At 37.9% G+C, this 18,590-nt stretch overlaps 1 protein-coding gene across 1 annotated transcript in view; it reads right to left on the minus strand.

The window, feature by feature from the left end:
- The window catches only part of LOC111058649 (ATP-dependent RNA helicase bel), a 41,964-nt gene that overhangs the window by 11,076 nt on the left and 12,298 nt on the right, over window positions 1-18,590 (minus strand). Inside the window, exons 3-10 of the mRNA XM_039439797.1 lie at window positions 17,908-18,097; window positions 15,037-15,310; window positions 13,383-13,610; window positions 11,664-11,788; window positions 7,876-8,146; window positions 6,022-6,178; window positions 3,941-4,095; window positions 2,345-2,489 (exon numbers count right to left, since the gene is read on the minus strand). Of these exons, the coding sequence (XP_039295731.1) occupies window positions 2,345-2,489; window positions 3,941-4,095; window positions 6,022-6,178; window positions 7,876-8,146; window positions 11,664-11,788; window positions 13,383-13,610; window positions 15,037-15,310; window positions 17,908-18,097 (1,545 nt within the window). The remainder of the gene's footprint in view (window positions 1-2,344; window positions 2,490-3,940; window positions 4,096-6,021; window positions 6,179-7,875; window positions 8,147-11,663; window positions 11,789-13,382; window positions 13,611-15,036; window positions 15,311-17,907; window positions 18,098-18,590) is intronic.

Consider the following 18,590-nt stretch of genomic DNA (forward strand, 5'->3'; position numbering starts at 1 on the left):
GCTACAAATGAATTACATTATGTTACTAAATGGATTACATATGTACAGTGAATTGTAGATTAATAATACATGAATCATCTCTTTTCTTTTGAGTTTTTAATTATTATGAATTCATTCTAGTTTTTCTGCTCTCTTAGTATTTCACTCTTAGTACTTCTTTTCGGATTGAAATTTTATTTTTTTTTCTAGTTTTTCATACATTCCATATGTTTCTTTTTTCTTTATTATTTATATTTTTTCTATTTTCGACTGAATCTCAAGCCACTAATTATAGCCGACTGATTACTCGTTGCCATCGCTCAAACTACTTAGTTTTGCTGGTAACGCTAATGATAATATTATAATCGATTTTTAAATGGAAAATATTTTAAGTTTAAGTTTTTGCAATGTATTGTATATGAAAATTTTTATATTTTTCACATTTGTAAAGTTTGTTTAATGATTTTGGCAATAAATATTTCTTATTTCTTATTTTATTTATTTCAAAGATTGCTTAGTAATGAATAACTAATTTAGTGGATATTACTATTCAATTTTCAAAATCTCAATATAATCATTGTATATGAAAAATTTTGGTGGCTATGATAGTAGTTAATTCAATAATTGGCAACTAGACTGACGTAAACGGTTCCAATGGACGACCATATACGGCCGAATCAACGGCCGGCAGATTCGTCCGATCCAACGGCCGAACGGATCGGTAGAATACGGTTCCAGTGGACAGTTACCCTAGACGGTAAACGTACTCGACCGATACGTTCGGCCGTTGATTCGGCCGAATATGGTCGTCCATTGGAACCGTATTCTACCGATCCGTTCGTCCGTTGGATCGGACGAATCTGCCGGCCATATATGGTCGTCCATTGGAACCGTTTACGTCAGTCTAGTTGCCAATTATTGAATTAACTACTATCATAGCCACCAAAATCTTTCATATACAATGATTATATTGAGATTTTGAAAATGTAATATAGTAGTTAATTCAATATTTATTCAATATTCAATAGTTCAGCCAACTACTGAACTAGACTGACGTAAACGGTTCCAATGGACGACCATATTCGGTCGAATTAACGACCGGCAGATTCGTCCGATCCAACGGCCGAACGGATCGGTAGAATACGGTTCCAGTGGACGGTTACCCTAGAGCGAAGCTCAGTTCCCCGATACTGTGAATTATACAGCTAAAGCTTTAGTGACGTTCACCGACCATATCATTACGGTCGCTAAATAACGTCACCGCTATCTTAGGAAACCATATAGCTTACTTAACTCTCACCAATCTGAGGACAATTCAAGTTTTGGTAGGTGTGAGAACAAGCATTATAGTGAGGTCCACGTTATAATGGCAGTGGAGAAAGATAGAAGAAAAACGTTGCCGATCCTCTGTCTTGTCAATCAATGCCTTCACTACCTTCGTTGACCTGCAGGGAAATGTTAAGTGGGATAGCCACGTAAAAACATTGGATGTGAAATTGTCCAGTGCTATTTTTGCCTTGAAAACAATAGTCAGAGTGGCAAATAGAAAAACAGGGTTATTGAGGGAGCCGAATCTAGGGTTTCATGTAGGCCAATTTTCAAAAAACTCAAATTATTAACAATTCCAGCCCTTTATTTTTTGGATATTGCATCTTTTGTTTACAGTAATAAGCAGAAATTCATGGAGGATAACATTTCACACAGATACCCCACAAGACATAAAATGTTTACCCTCCAGTACCCCACTCATAGACTTTCGCTCTTGGAGGGGGGACCACATTATGCTGAGCTCAGAATTTTCAACTGTTTGACGGAAGAACTTAAGAGTGTTGACAGTCATGGTAAATTTTATACAGCTCTCAAAGATATACTGACTGAATGCTGCCCGTATTCATCAAGAGAATGTTATGAGATCTTCTCATTGAAATCCTAGAGATCAGAAGTTATCCAGACGATTTTGTAAAATGAAAAACTTTCCCTCAATGGAGGGAAACCATATACTTGATATATTTGACATGTCGTACACCGTTTGAGCTGTGCTCATCATATGCGGTTTTATACGATGAAATAACAATAACAATAACTTCTATAGACGGTAGCTGATACAGGTTTATTGATGTAGTATTAACGGTTCATTCTCGTTTAAAATAATCAATTATATTTTTCAATAATTTCATAATCAATATGAACTAGTTAATTTATTATTAATTCTACATTGTTGAAAGATGATCTGACAACAGATCAAAGCGAGAAAGAGATAGCGTTATCCGCTTTGTTGAATGATAGACAAGGATAGCAATACCATTGCCAATCAAACAGTGCCATTATAACGTGGACCTCACTATGGGATTGCAGTAGTACTGACCGAGATTGCCCATACGGCCGGTACGACCGATGCGGTGGATGTACTCCTCAATGTCGCTGGGCAGGTCGTAGTTGATGACATGTGTCACGTGGGGGATGTCCAGGCCACGCGCCGCCACAGCCGTGGCCACCAAGATCGGTGTCGACTGCAACAAACATCCCACAACACACCATTATTACATGCTCAAGTAATAGTGAATATACAGGATGGGTGAAAAGTCCGAGAACGGCTTAATATCTCATACACAAAGGTAAATTGACGGTGGGTGTGATTGGAGATCCTACTCAAATTGAAAAAACTACTTTACAATGACTTTAAAAATCTGATTGGGGATCCTACTCAAATTGAAAAATAGTATATTTCGCACCTAGGGTCGAAAATTAAACTTTTCCGGCTCGAATTCGGTTTTCAAGTCCGAGGCCGTAGGCCGAGGACTAGAAAAGATTGAGAGCCGGAAAACATTTTTCTATGATATAAACATTTTTCAATATACATATAATAATAATTGTTTACTAAGCACTTCCGAAAGCAGAAGTGGAAGGTCATAGCTCTAGCAAATCTGAGGTAATCTGAATATCAGAAAATTGTTCAAGTATTTTCATATTTTTTTCGGATTTGTCTAAATAACCTAAAAGATTATGTTCAATTATGTGGAAGGTTGAGTTTATACTTTTTTATTCTTTCAAATGACAATAAGATGATAATTATTATTATAAATGTTTTAATTATTGAATAATTAACACAAATAATGAAAAGTTTTTTGATCAGCTGTTTTAGCACACTTGAAATTTAGCGGCCGGAAAGGGTACTCTTTCCGGCCTTAGCCGGAAAGAAACCTGTTCTGACGTCAGACGAGAGTCGTCTGCAAACAATGTCTTTCAGATCTACGTAGGGGCTGGAAAACAGCTGCTTTCTGTGCAGTGTGGCGAAAACTACTTTACAATGACTTTAAAAATCTGATTGGGGATCCTACTCAAATTGAAAAAACTACTTTACAATGACTTTAAAAATCTGGTCCGCCATATTGAATGCAACTTCATTTTTTTAAATAGGAAGGTGGTCGTGCGATACATGATTTCGATAGGGAATTTCAAGAAAAAAATGAATGGCGGAAACCGCATATCGATATCTCAAACCGTTTCGAAGATCGATGATCTGAGAACGAAGAATCAATGATTTTGAGAACAAAAGTCTGAGAACGGCTTAGTATCTCATAAAAAGAAGTGATTCCAAGGTGAGTGTCATTGGGGATGTTACTCGAATTGAAAATACTACTTTACTATGACTTTCAAAATCTGGTCCGCTATTTTGAATGCAATTTTATTTTTTCAAATAGGAAGGTGGTCATGCGATACATGATTTCGATACGAAATTTCAAGGAAAAATGAATGACGAAAACTGCACATCGATATCTCGAACCGTTCAGAAGATCAATGATCGTCCGTGTACAGGCTACCTTCATCTTGAAGCAAAGTTAAATCGATGCCATTAAAAATCGACAAATCGATGCCATTAAAAGTCGACAAATCGATAGTATTGCGTACCGATAAATGACCAATCAATATAATATCGACAAATCGACCAATCGATGCATACCTTCGACTTGAAGAGATGCAGCGCCTCCTCGCGCTCCTTCTGGGAACGGTCGCCGTGGATGGAGGTGGCCGGGTAGTTGGCGTCGTGCAGGAAGTCGTGTAACGAATCGGCGCCGCGCTTCGTCTCCACAAACACCAGCGTCAGCGACGGGTTGTCTGAACACACAACAAATTCAAATAACATTTCAACAATAATTACAGTATAGTGTGTTGTCTAGTGAACAGAACTAACCTTAAAATGTCAATACTTTTTAATAAATTAACACTTAAACACTTATTAACACTTTTTAATTGACCGAGCGAAGTGAGGTCTAAGATTCAAGTCGACGGTTTGGCATTTCTCTTAATGTTTAAATGTTGCGCATTTACGGCGAAATGCGGTGATATAGATTTTCATGAAATTTGACAGGTATGTTCCTTTTTTAATTGCGCGTCGACGTATATACAAGGTTTTTGGAAATTTTGCATTTCAAGGATAATATAAAAGGAAAAATGAGCCTCCTTCATACGCCAATATTAGAGTAAAAATCAGACTATAGAATTATTCATCATAGATCAGCTGACAAGTGATTACACAGATGTGTGGAGAAGCCAGTCTATTGCTGTATTTCCATAAGGTCTATAGTTTCAATCAGGTACTTGTGGATGAGAATACTGCGTGAGGTCTACTGTTCACAGAACTACTAGTAAATTAATAGAATAATAATCTATTTCACTATCCATGACAAACTGCCATGACTATTTTCAGAGTTGAAAATTAATTTTAAAAAATCCGAATGCGCTCCACACGAGAGTACTAGTTTTTGATAACTAATATTCAAAATTTAGACTGCAATGTCGTCAAAAATAGTTCAAAACAAACTTTTTAATAAATAACACTACTTCTTAAACTTGATAGCCTACGGCACAACTCTACTTTACTAGCTCGTTTTCATAAGCATAGTAGTGGTAGAGTAGAGTGAGAAGCGGTGGTGGGGGAAGGCAAGTGGTAGAGTACTATCCCACGGTGCTATAACACTCTTCAAATTCATTTATTTAAAATATTGATAAAATAAATATTCTAATTACTATCGTATTTCATAAAACTTAAAAGTGAAAAAACACTCACATTCTTTGATGTGGCGACGTCCGTTTCGTGCTGGTATTACACATTTTGTGCAATGTCAGTGTTTTTTCACTTTAGAATTTTATAAAATACGATAGTAATAATAAGTAAAAACACGATGGATAACCAACAACGAAATATTCTAACTTACAAAATGGCACTACCGGCAAAGAACTCTACTGAAAACTAGTACTCTACCATGAACATTTTCATTGGGAGAGTTGACAAGATAGTTAGTACTTGCCCAGGTAACTCTACCACTAACTCTACTAAAGAAAACCAGGCTTTAGTGGCCAGCCTCAAACTATTTATTTTATCCTTCAAGCATTTTAGTAAGTACAATCATAGAGAAACAATAGCGTAAGTAGATATCCCATGGTATAGGGCGTTTATGTCGCAGATTTTATTGTTATCTCAATCCGATTACTGTCGATTCTTACTGTTTTGACCGGGTAAAAGTGTATGATCGGTACAATATGAGAGACTTCCAGCGTCATAAAGCTTTACAGGAAAGAACTACGTGGCTCAGCTTGAGATAACAGTAGAAGTTGCGACATAAATTCCCTATACCATGGAATATCTATTTATGCTATTGTTTCTCTATGGTACAATGCTGTGTTTTCTTTGTGCGTAAATGCCGTCGTTGTCCACGACAGGGTGAGGATCTCAGATTGGGTAGATTTCAATTTGTCTAAATAACCTAAAAGATTATGCTCAATTATGTTTTAATGGGGAAAGTTGAGTTTATACTTCCAAATGGCAATATGTTGATATTATTAGAAATGTTTTTATTCTTGAATAATAAACACAAATAGTGAAAAGCTATTTGATCAGCTGTTTTAGCACACTTGAAATTTGGAAAATATGAATGTCAACAATGCTTGCCGTCGTCGACTGAGGAAATTTACGCTTAAACGAGAATGCACCTTAAGCACTATTCTATTCCATCTTGGGAAGAAAACAGAAAAGTGACTTACTTTTGTCGTGGAAAGCGGCAGACAGCAGGTCGAGCAGGAACGAGCGCTTGTCGTTCTCTGGCACGTACACAATCTTCTGTGTGATGTTCTCCGAAGTGGAGCCCACTCTGCCCACCGCCAAGAATATGTAGTTCTCCAAAAAGTCACGCGCCAGCAGCTACACACAATACAATCATTACATTCCACCATACAGAAAAGGTAGCACTTGATTTGCAGAATTAATTCAGATTTTGGAGTTATGTATCAAATTATGGTGATACTGTATCAATTTGGGATGATACTGTATCAATTTGGGATGATACTGTATCATGTATCGATATTTTCCACTTTCGATCTCTCTGTATTGAGACACTAAAATCTTCTCTGATCTCTCTGTATTAAGATTAAAACTATTCAAATGTATTTTCAAGTATTTTGATGAATTAAGATTAATTCTATCTTATTCGAACATACCTGTATCTCCTTGAGAAAGGTGACCAAGAACATGACGTCTTGTAGTCTCAATATTAAAAAAGCAAAACTGCATTTATTTATTTCAAGAGTATCATGTCAAAATTGGCGTATCATTATACTCGCAACACACTTGTATCTCCTTGAGAAGATAAATTGATACATCACTAGTACGTATCATAATACTAGCGTATCATTATAAATTCAACTGTATCATGTCACAACTAGTGTATCATGATAAATGCAACTGTATCATGTCACAACTAGCGTATCATGATACACGCAACACACCGGTATCTCCTTCAGAAGGTAAATTGATTCATTACTAGCAACACATAACATGAACATAACCTACGTAATATTTTGACAATTCAAGACAAAATTAGGAAATTGAAGAAGTTTTGGGCAATAGCCTGTTTTTTCTTTTCCGACTATTGTATTGTTGCTCTAATAAGTAAATACAGGGTTGTGCAGAGGAAACGCATGTTTTTTTCGAACAGCCAGTACTCGTCAACGGGAGAGGGTATTGCCCTGGAACGAATGCTGGCAGACGACCCATACTATGCCATTTCAGTTGCTATGAGCGTTGGAACGTTCAACATCGTGTGTTCGCTGTTACACTTTTGTTCCTGATTGAATACCACAAATTCACAGTTGCACAGAAGTATGTTGAATTTTAAACATGATTTTTGGAGTGGCTGTATTCGATTGATGCTGGCTTTATGATCCAGAGGCCCGGGTTCAAATCCGTTGAGGACATAAACACGGGTTCGTAATCCCATCGAAAGCAGTTTTAGAAACAATGAATCTGTAGTCACAGTGCAACAACGCTTTTTCGTCAATATTTTAGAGTTGGGCGTCGAGGTGCAATGCCCGATTTAAATACTGTACTCCGATGGGTTGCAGCGTTTAGGTGTACTAGTTCTGTGATGAAAAAGAAACCACCTGGTCTTTCCCGTTCAGTTCGTACTCCTGAAAATGTAGACCGAGTCAGTGTCGTCGAGTCGATCGTCTAGGACTACACTAGGACTGCCGTTCTGACTCGGTCTACACTTTCCGGGGAACGGGGAAGACCAGGTGGTTTATTTTTCATCACAGAACTAGTACCCCTAAACGCTGCAACCCATCGGAGTACAGTATTTCAATCGGGCATTGCACCTCGACCCTCAACTCTAAAATATTGACGAAAAAGTGTTGCACTGTGACTACAGATTCATTGTTTCTAAAAAAAACTGCTTAACAACGATTTCACGATATTGTACGTTCCAACGCTCATAGCAACTGAAATGGCATAGTTTGGGTCGTCTGCCAACATTCGTTCCAGGGCAATACCCTCTCCCGTTGACGAGTAGTGGCTGTTCGAAAAACATGCGTTTCCTCTGCACAACTCTGTATTAAACAAACCTGTATCTCCTTGGGGAAGGTGGCGGAGAACATGAGCGTCTGGCGTTGGCCGGTGGGAGGCATATAGTCGTTCTCGACGATGCGCCTGATCTGCGGCTCGAAGCCCATGTCCAACATTCGGTCGGCCTCGTCGAGCACGAGGAAGTGGCAGTTGTCGAGGCCGATCTTGCCTCGCTCCAGCATGTCCACCAGGCGGCCCGGCGTGGCCACCAGCAGGTGACAGCCGCGGTCAAGGTCGCGCATCTGGTCTGCCACTGACGCGCCACCGTATCTACCCGACACAACAAACAGTCAAGTTAGGTTAGGTTCACAACCTAATTAAAAAATACTAAATTATTGCCTCAAAAACAAAACAGAGCATAGAATAGAATGATGAATTTATTTAAATTAATCGGCGTTAAGCTACGTTTACACTATGCTTTATAGCAGAGCTATATAAAGTTTGAGCTACATATAGCTCTGTCAGCTACATATAGCTCTGCTATAAGTAGATTTAACGCTAATTTTATGTAGCAGAGCGACATATAGTTGGGAATAAACAAGTATTCACTGCTCAGTTCCCAGCAGGATGTCGCAGAAGAAGCTAGTTCTTGCAGCAGCCGTTGCTTTCGCCGCAGCTACTGTGATATTTTCAGCACAGAGAAGAGAAAGAAGATATTGGATAAGACCTTCACTTCAGGCTAGGAAACAAAAGTCCTAAATGAGGATGATAGAGACGACTTGACTTATGAAATGCGCAGTAGCCTACAAGCTCTCTGACAACAAATGAGTACAGTATAATCTGGTGCAGACCCAGCAGGCACCAAACAGCTGCAAACAGCAGTAAACAGCTGCGGCAGCCTTCCTTCAAGGACAGAGCAGCTACATCTAGTTCTGCTATAAACACAAATTGACATGTAGCAGAGCTACATATAGCTCTGATTCTTTTTGATGTTTACCGAGAAATTTTGGATAGCTCATTTTCTGCTATATAGCTGAGAAAATAGGCTTAAAACTGCTATATAGCAGATCTCCAGCGTCACTTTTTGAACTTGTAGCAGAGCTATATAGCTGTGCTACATGGAGCTCTGCTACATAGTATAAACCTAGCTTAAAGCTGGCTATGTAGCAGAGCTATATAGCAGAGCTGTATAGCTCTGCTAAATGTTCAAAAAGTGACACTGGAAATGTGCTATATAGCCCGGCTATATAGCAGTTTTAAGCCTATTTTCTCAGCTATATAGCAGAAATTGAGCTATCCAAAGTTTTGGATAAAGTTTTATCTAAACATCAAAGAAAATCAGAGCTACATAGCTCTGCTATATGTCAATTTTTAATATAGCAGAGCTAGATGTAGCTGCTCTGTCTTTGAAGGAAGGCTGCCGCAACTATTTACTGATGTTTGCAGCTGTTTAGTGCCTCCTGGATTTACACCTGATCACTTGATATACTGTACTCATTTGTCAAAGACCTTAAAGAGATATCTTTAAGGTCTTTGTAATTTGTTGTCAGAGTGCTAGTAGGCTACTGCGCATTACAAGCATTTCTTTCTGATTTATAATTATATTATTGTGCAAAAATGGAGAGTGAATTTGACTGGAATAAAGACAATATTAGAAGAAAGTTCTTGAAACTACCATCACAACGAATTTCATAAGTCAAATCGTCTCTATCATCCTCATTTAGGTCATTCAAAAGGTCACTACTACTGTATAGTTTTCTAGCCTGAAGGGAGGGTCTCCAAAATCTTCTTTCTCCTCTCTGTGCTGAAAATATCACAGTAGCTGCGGCGAAAGCAGCGACTGATGCAAGAACTACCTTCTTCTTCGGCATCTGGCTGGGAACAGAACAGTGAACTTTATTCCAAAAATTAGCGTTAGAATCTACTTAAAGCAGAGCTACATTTAGCAGAGCTATATGTAGCTGACAGAGCTTTATGTAGCTCAATTTTATATAGCTCTGCCATATAGCTCTCCAGCTACATAGTGTAAAACTAGCTTTAGAAGCAAAACCAAGAGTTCACAATAGCAGCAGGCGTTCACAATTATATGAATTGAAATGTTTAAATAAATAAATGTCCTGAATAGTTTATCATCTCCAGGAACTTACTGGTTCAGTGCCGACTTTATAATAATTTATTATAGTTAATCTTTGGAATATATAATAAGATTTATTGCCTTACACAACAAATTAAACAGATGCTCTCGGATTGTGAAAATTCATGTTAAATAATCAGCTTCATTACAACATGAAATACAGATTACAATAATGTAATATTCTAAGGGCCGTTTGCACAGCGACAATTTAAAATAAATTTCATTTTTATGTGGATTAAATCCGTATCAAGTCTAGTTTGTTATAATATGTTACATTTTGAGTTTAAGCCACCAGCTGATTACATTCAGTTCAAGCTTTGACTGTGCAAACGGCACTAAAGGTGTGTACAGATTTAGGCGCTGCAAACACGAGCAATTCACTTTTCATCAGCTTAGTATATCTGTATTTGTACACAGAAAAGGTAAGATATAGATATAAAATGCTCGGCATCAGCTGATTAAAGGTAGGCGCACACAGATCGTCATCGGACGGACGGCACGCATCGGACGATTAGATTTGATGCATTGTTTTCTATTAGAGTGCTCATACCTATCCGCATCGTATAGGTATGCGCACTCCAATTGAAAACAATGCATCAAATCTAATCGTCCAATCTGTCCGATGACGATCTGTGTGCGCCTACCTTTAAAGTGAATTGCTCGAGTTCGCACCTTATGGCCTAGTTGCACAAAGGCCTGTTAAATTTCAATCATGATTAATTCCATGATAACCAATCACAGAAATGATTTTATGAGAAGACGACTTCTCTGATTGGTTTTGTTGGAATTTAATCATGATTGAAACTCAACAGGTTTTTGTGCAACTGGGCCGTAGTCTGAGAGCTGGTGACGAGTAACGAAACATTTAAACGAATAAAAGCGAATATCTCACAAAATTTTACAGAACAAAACTTGCATAGTGACGTTCACGTTATAATGGAAGTGGAAAAAACTAGCAGAACAGCGTTGCAAATTCTCTGCCTTGCCACTGCCTTCTATAGAGGACAGCAGATACTGGCGTCTGCTGTAATATATACTGTTCATTCTTTTAATAATCAATTTATATTTTATTCGTCAGGAAAATCTATTTTTCAATGATTAAATAACTAATTTTCTTGATTGGCATATAATATATTGTTAATTAATTGTCTCTATTCTGTATAGGGCTACTTGTAATATAAATATAAATAAAAATAATTAAAAAAAGGGTACTGAGATTTTTATTTTTATTTCTATTTATGTTAATTACTTATTTTCCATTTTTTTCATCCCACTGACCACCTATAAAGGGGTTTAAGGATTTGTCAATTATAATCTAAGTCGTCAATCTTTGCATTCCATAATGCAAAAAAAATTCCTCACTGGAATAAAATCTGCAACAACTCCTCCCTCACCTTAGCAGGTAAGGACAGAGAATGTAAGAGCCTTTACGCGTGTTGGCAATGAATTATAAAGCCGAATTCCTGCGCTCTTATGAAAATTTATATTTCCACATTGTTGAAAACAATGAAATGGAGAGTCCGATATCACTAGACACCAAACCTGCATCACTGTAGAAATCAATCTGAAAAAAACGATCTGGCAACGTTACGGAGCTAGAAGAGGATTGCGCTATCTGCTTTGTCTAATGATAGACTAGGATAGCAACACCAATATTAATCACACACTGACATTATAACGTGGACCTCACTGATTCAATGCCAGACTACTCACGCGACAGATGGACGCACACGTGACCGATAGGCGAACTTCTTGGACTCCTCGTAGATCTGTGTGGCCAGCTCACGGGTGGGGGCCAGAACCAAGCCAAGGGGGTGCTGTTTGCGGCGACCGTACGACTGAAATCAACAAACAAAACTATTACAAAAATCAATAAACAAAAATCACCAGACAAAACACAACTATTACACATAAAAATCACCAAATTATATCCACTCAACCAACACACTACCATATTCATTTCCTAAACACCTTTTAAGCTAGATTCCCACATACATAACAGTGACAGTGAACAGAGAAAATATAATTCCCATAAGTTCTTATTGGATACCACTGAACAAAAAGTGTAAAGGATTCATCAAGCTTCATTTTTGAATAGTTAGTTATGTCGGTTGAACGCATTGTTCTCAAGATATGAGCGTGGAAGCAAAACGCTGAAAAATGCAACTTTTAAACCACCCTCATCCCCTTAGCACATGAGTTAGGAATGGGGACGGACGACTTTTGATATGTTCTCCTCCTAACTAGTCTCAAAAAAATAAAAAATTTCACACCTTCAAGAGCGGATATCTCAAAAACTAGAGGAGATATAAAAAAAGTTGTAGAGTATAATAGAGTATGGAATATTGTAGGAAATTATGTTAGTTTTAATTTGTTAAATGACAGTCAAGTCCTTAAGATACATAGTTTTTAGTTTATGCGCGAAACCAAAAAAATGGACCTTTAAACCACCCCCACCCTTTTAGCACAGGGGGTAGGGGTGGGGACTTTTGATATGTCTACCTCCTTACAGAACTGCGGGGTGAAAAATTGTCTTCCCATCTTTTCCCTCTATAATCTTTCCTTGACTGGACTATATAGGCTTATTTTTATTGCTATCTATCAATTAATTCAAATTCAATAATTAAAACATATTTATCAAATTTATTATTCAAAGTCTACGCAACAATAAAAGCACAACCATACAGAACTTTCTCAAAGTGATTATGTGGCATTATTGGTGGCACGCGCGACTCATGAATGAAAAATTGCAGGTTCAAGACCGATTAATCCCATTCTTTTTTTTGCAGAGAATTTTCAACTCTGTTAAGATTATCCACGTAATTTTGATAAAATAATCAATAATGATGATGGTTTCTCGATCCATTCCGAGCTATTAATATACGGTTTTGATGTAGGTATTTAAAAGGACGTGCAGTCAAGTTTTCAAGTGAATAAGCAATATTTATTGTTCACTTACTGACTGGGGTATTTTCAAACGGCAAGCGTCCATTTTCAACAGTGGAGATAGGAATTGCATTATGTTTAGGAAGAACATGTGAAACCATACTGAATCGCCACTGTTAAAAATGTACATGTAGCTTGCCGTTTGAAAATACTCCAGTCAGTAAAGGCTCGATTACACGGGGCGAGTTTACTCGCTACTCGCCGGCTAGTTGGCTAGTAGCTAGTAAACTCGCCCCGTGTAAACCCATACTAGCCGACTCGCTGGCTTTTTACTAGCCGGCGAGTCGGCGAGTAAACTAGCCCCGTGTAATCGAGGCTTAAGTGAACAATAAATTACTTATCCACTTAAACAATTGACTGCACGTCGTTATAAATACATCAGAACCGTGAAGTAATCATTCTATTTTTGATATTTCCAGGACATAGGAGATTGCATTTTGCAAGACAAAAGTTTCCTCAGTGCAAAGCACTAGACTAGGCACTCACTCTAGCGTTGGGATTCTGATTGAAGCCATGCGGGCCGCGCTCAAACATCTGGTTGAGAATGGGCACAAGGAAGGCAGCCGTCTTGCCCGAACCAGTTTGCGCGCAGGCCATGACGTCACGCCCCGCCATGATGATGGGGATGGCGTACTTCTGGACCGGCGTCGGCTTGTCGTAGCGCGCCAGCTTTATGTTGTTCGAGATGATTTCAGTCATCTGGATGTCCTCGAACTGAAACCAATCACACATTCACAATTACAATCACAATTACAATCACAGTTACAATCACATTTACAATCACAGTTAAAATCACATTTACAATCACAGTTACAATCATAATCACAGTTAAAATCACAATTACAATCACAGTTATAATCACAATTACAATCACAGTTATAATCACAATTACAATCACAGTTACAATCACAATGCACAAATTATAGTGAGGTCCACGTTATAATAGCAGTGGAGGAAGATAGGAGAACAACGTTGTCGATCCTCACTGTCTTGTCAATGCCTTCTATAGACGGTAGCTGATACAGGTTTATTGATGTAATATTAACTGTTCATTCTCGTTTAAAACGATCAATTATATTTTATTAAGCAAGGCATTATATTTTTCAATAATTTCATAATGAAATTTCAAATTAAGATGAAATATTTCGTTAATTATTATTTCTACATTGTTAAAAGCCGATCTGGCAACAGAGCAAAGCGAGAGAGAGATAGCGCTCTCCGCCTTGTTGAATGATAGACAAGGATACTACTTGACAATCACTTATCACAGTTTATGATAGACAAAGATACTACTTGACAATCACTTATCACTGTTTACAATGGGCCCGTTCTGTGTACATAGTATGTGGTAAATTGTCCGATTCACAATTTACCAGGTAAAAAGTACCGCGACCCAAGCGTTCCCGCGTGGGAAGAATTTTGACAGATTCTGTACCAGAAACCAGTTCCAAATTCCTGCCCCACAGTCGAAGCGTGGTAAATTGTCCGGCCTGGTACAGTTGTTTCAACTGTCTGAGCTCTAATTGGTCGATTATTGTAGTCTGCTTGCTTCTCTGCGCATGCGCTGATAGTTTGTTTACAATAGCATAGCCATATAATAAATAACCAACAATATTATGTTTGATAACCATTTGTTAAATGAATTTTTACTGCCGGTAAAATGAGTACAACTGGGATTTCAGTTATGTTATATCTAATTTATTTTTATTATTTCTAGAATAGAGTATATTCTGAATTTCTGTATGATGTACCCAATTATTATGTGAATTGTAATTGTATAAATCTTGTATATATGGCAAATAAATTGAATTGAATTTTTCTCTATAGAAAATTTGAGAGTAATGGAATGAAAGAAATGCACACTTTTCTAGACGGTAAGTTTGTAAAACAGCCTTTTTTCATTCACGCAGCTAGTGAACGACACATTTTGGTGTAAATCAACTTCTCAAGTGCGCGCCGAAAGCTTGAACTAACGATTTTGAAATGGCGTTCTATGGGAACATTATGCACTAGTCACGTGATGGAACAATTTACGATTGGAACTGGAACAATTTACTGTACACAGAACGTTCACAATGGTACAGTGGATTACTGTTTCTGTAGTTTCAAGTAGTCTTGAATTGAAGAAGACTTGACTCACCGAATCGATGTGATTGGGCACATTGTTGCCGGTAGCATCGACGGGAATGCCCTCGTACTTGTTGAAGTTGATGCCGGTGTTATCCGAATGGAAGAGCATCGACTCCGTCTTCTCGTCGCGTGGCAACATGTGCAGCCAGTCGTTGCCACCGCCCCCGCCCCCGCCACTGCCCCCATCCTGCCACCGGTCGTTCTGTGCCGGCATGTTGCCGCCTCCGCCTCCACGGCCGCCCCAGCCGCCTCCGCCCCCGCCACCTTGGTTACGGTCGCGATCCCTGCAACAAACATCCAACATGTTAGCTTACAATGATTAGTAATAAGTAATTTTTCAAAATTATATTTTTAATATGTGAATATTTCCTATTTTAGTTATAATAATAATGTGAAATATTTCTTCTATGTTTAATTTTGAAGCATCTAAATTTAAAAACCTACTTTGTGAAAATACCTGTTGATTTTGTTGACCTACTCCACTATGGCGTACCATTAACACAAGAATACAAGATCTTTATCTGCCATAAAACAAGTTTACAATAGGCATCGTCTGTTTAACAATATTTTCATTTTTGAAATAATTGAGTCAATTTGTCACATATCACATAATTTAGATACTCATCTGTTGAGTAAAATCCTCTAACTCTTAAGCCATCCGGCAATAGTTCTCGGCCTACGGCCTCGGACTTGAAAACCGATTTCGAGCCGGAAAAATCTCATTTTCTGCTCTAGGTGCAAAATATACTATTCTATGGCTCTTTTCAGATTTTGTTTTTCGGCTCATTCATGAAGAAGGTTTTTCGACATGCTATGATGCTACTTCCAGAGATGGAGGCGCTAACCGATTCCCAGTCTGGCCTGAGGGAGTTTCGCATGCCTGCTACTTCCAGAGATGAGGGTACCATGATTACAAACCACTCTCGGTCTCAGACAGCACCGTATCGCGCATGCGTTAGTAACGGTTTTTTCCCGATCCATACAGTCAGTTCTTTGAATGTAACGTTCTTTGTGATGATGATTACCGAGCACCGTAACTGGAGCTGTCATTCCATTTTGATGATGATATTATTATCCAATGCGCATGCGTTAGTAACGGTTTTTTCCCGATCCATTCAGTCAGTTCTTTGAATGTAACGTTCTTTGTGATGATGATTACCGAGCACCGTAGCTGGAGCCGTCATTCCATTTTGATGATGATATTATTATCCAATGATGATTTATCATTAAATTCGATATAACAATCAAATCAAATCGTTTATTGCACAAAAATATATACAGAATACAACTAAAAGGAAATTGACAACTTTGTGCTACACGTCGGCAAAAGAAAACTTGTACGCCGACGTGGAGTCCTAATATAACTTATTCACTTATACATTAATATTAATATATAAAATGATCCTACAATATTATAATATAGGCTAACAGTAATCAACATTCAACCAACTAAATATTCTATTCTAAGAAATAACAATAAATTAAAGATATACATAAAGCTGAATTTAAGATTCATACAACATCAATCAATATTAAACCAATCAATAATTATCATATCATCATTTCATTCAATAAAAGGAAGAGTACTTTTCAATAATATAATTAATAAAATATAACGGTTGTTATTCAACTAATGTTAAAAAACACTACAACCAAGTCAGCATATTGTCATTTCAAAGCAAAAACCTAACCCCCTAACCTCCCCTTTTATATTTAAAACATTAATAAACATAAATCTTGGTAAAACCCCGTATTCCCTTCCAGCATATTGCAATTTCAAAGCAAAATCCTAACCCCCAACCTATCTTTTCACCTTTGAAATATCAAAAACCATAATCCTTTCTAGCATATTGCAATTTTAAAGCAAAAACCTAACCTAGCCTTATGAAACATTATCAAATATAACTTAAAAAACCTAACCCCTAACCCTTTCACATTCAATACTTTGGTTTTCAAAGCAAACTCCTTACCCCCTAACCTATCCTTTCATCTTTGAAACAACAAGAAACATAACTCTACCTGGACCCTAGCCCCTTCTTGCATATTGCAATTTCAAAGCAAATACCTAACCTATCCTTATGAAACATTATTAAATACTGTATAACCTAAATAAAACCTAACCCTTGACCCTATTTTGTCAATTAGTTGAATTTCCACATTGTTGATAATCGATGTGGCAACCTTGCAATGCTTGAAAGAGATAGAGCCATCTGCTTTGTTGAATTATACACAAAGATAGCAACACCATTGCAAATCACACACTGCCATTATAACGTGGACCTCACTATAGATACTCAAAGAATAATACTGTATAACCTAAATAAAACCCAACCCTTAACCCTATTTTGTCAATTAGTTGAATTTCCACATTGTTGATAATCGATGTGGCAACCTTGCAATGCTTGAAAGAGATAGAGCCATCTGCTTTGTTGAATGATAGACAAGGATAGCAACACCATTGCAAATCACACACTGCCATTATAACGTGGATCTCACTATAGATATTCAAAGAATACTTTTGAATAACTATGTGATAACTGTGACCGTTGCAAGCCGTTACTCTGTATCTGAGACAAAGAGAAGCTGCTCCATGTGGGATGTAACCCACATAAATTGGGTCAGGATAGGTACTTGACTCGGCTCACTCAATGGTCAGGATAGGTACTTGATGAATTGATAACTTGAAGAACTGACGCTGTGTGAAAGTAACCATAGTCTGGTCTCTCACTGGCTAGCCTCGAGACTCCACTGTGGCCAGCTACTCCCAGAGACGGGGAGTCTCAGAAACCTCTCATAGTCTGGAGCCTTCATCCAGCCGTTCTGCTATAACTAGAATAGAATAAGCAGATGTAGAACTGTTATAGAATAGGTAGAAACATACCTGTTACCGCCGCGATATCCGCGATTGTCGCCCCAGTTGTCACGATCTCGGTCATCGCGACGATCCCTGTCATCGCCGCCGCGACCGTTGAAGTTGTCATAGTCCAGACCATTGCGTCTGCCACCCCCACCACCGCCTCCACCGCCCCCGTCTCTACCCCGACCGTAGTCGCTGCCTCCGCGGTTGTTACCTGGCAAACCACATAAATCACAAATATTAATAAATAAAAATCATAAATTTGTTGAAATAGCTACATGAAGGGAGTACATTAGTTCGTCAAGTGCCTATTTTGACAAGTCCTTGAAATACTGATCAGAAATCCATCAATTTAAAAGAGATAAATAGCAACATGAAAGCAAGGACATTAGTTCGTCAAGTATTTATTGCATACGAAACATCATGCAGTTGAATATCGTCAATGAAATCTAATATTATTACACATTATAAATCTACAAACTAATCAAATAAGATACTAAAATCGATATCAATGCATATTATATAACATTTATGTGAATGCAACGAAATACAATATCAATATAACACAATTTATCATTGTGTTCGAACATCGGCGAAACCAGATATTCTTATTGGGCCACTCCCGTGTTTCGGACGGAAACATTAAGTGGTCGATCCCGGCTGCATAAAAGCAGTCATGTCAGAGGCCCTGCAATTGGTCAACCTGG

This window comes from Nilaparvata lugens, chromosome 13, assembly GCF_014356525.2.
Source record: "Nilaparvata lugens isolate BPH chromosome 13, ASM1435652v1, whole genome shotgun sequence".
Classification (NCBI taxonomy): Eukaryota; Metazoa; Arthropoda; class Insecta; order Hemiptera; family Delphacidae; genus Nilaparvata; species Nilaparvata lugens.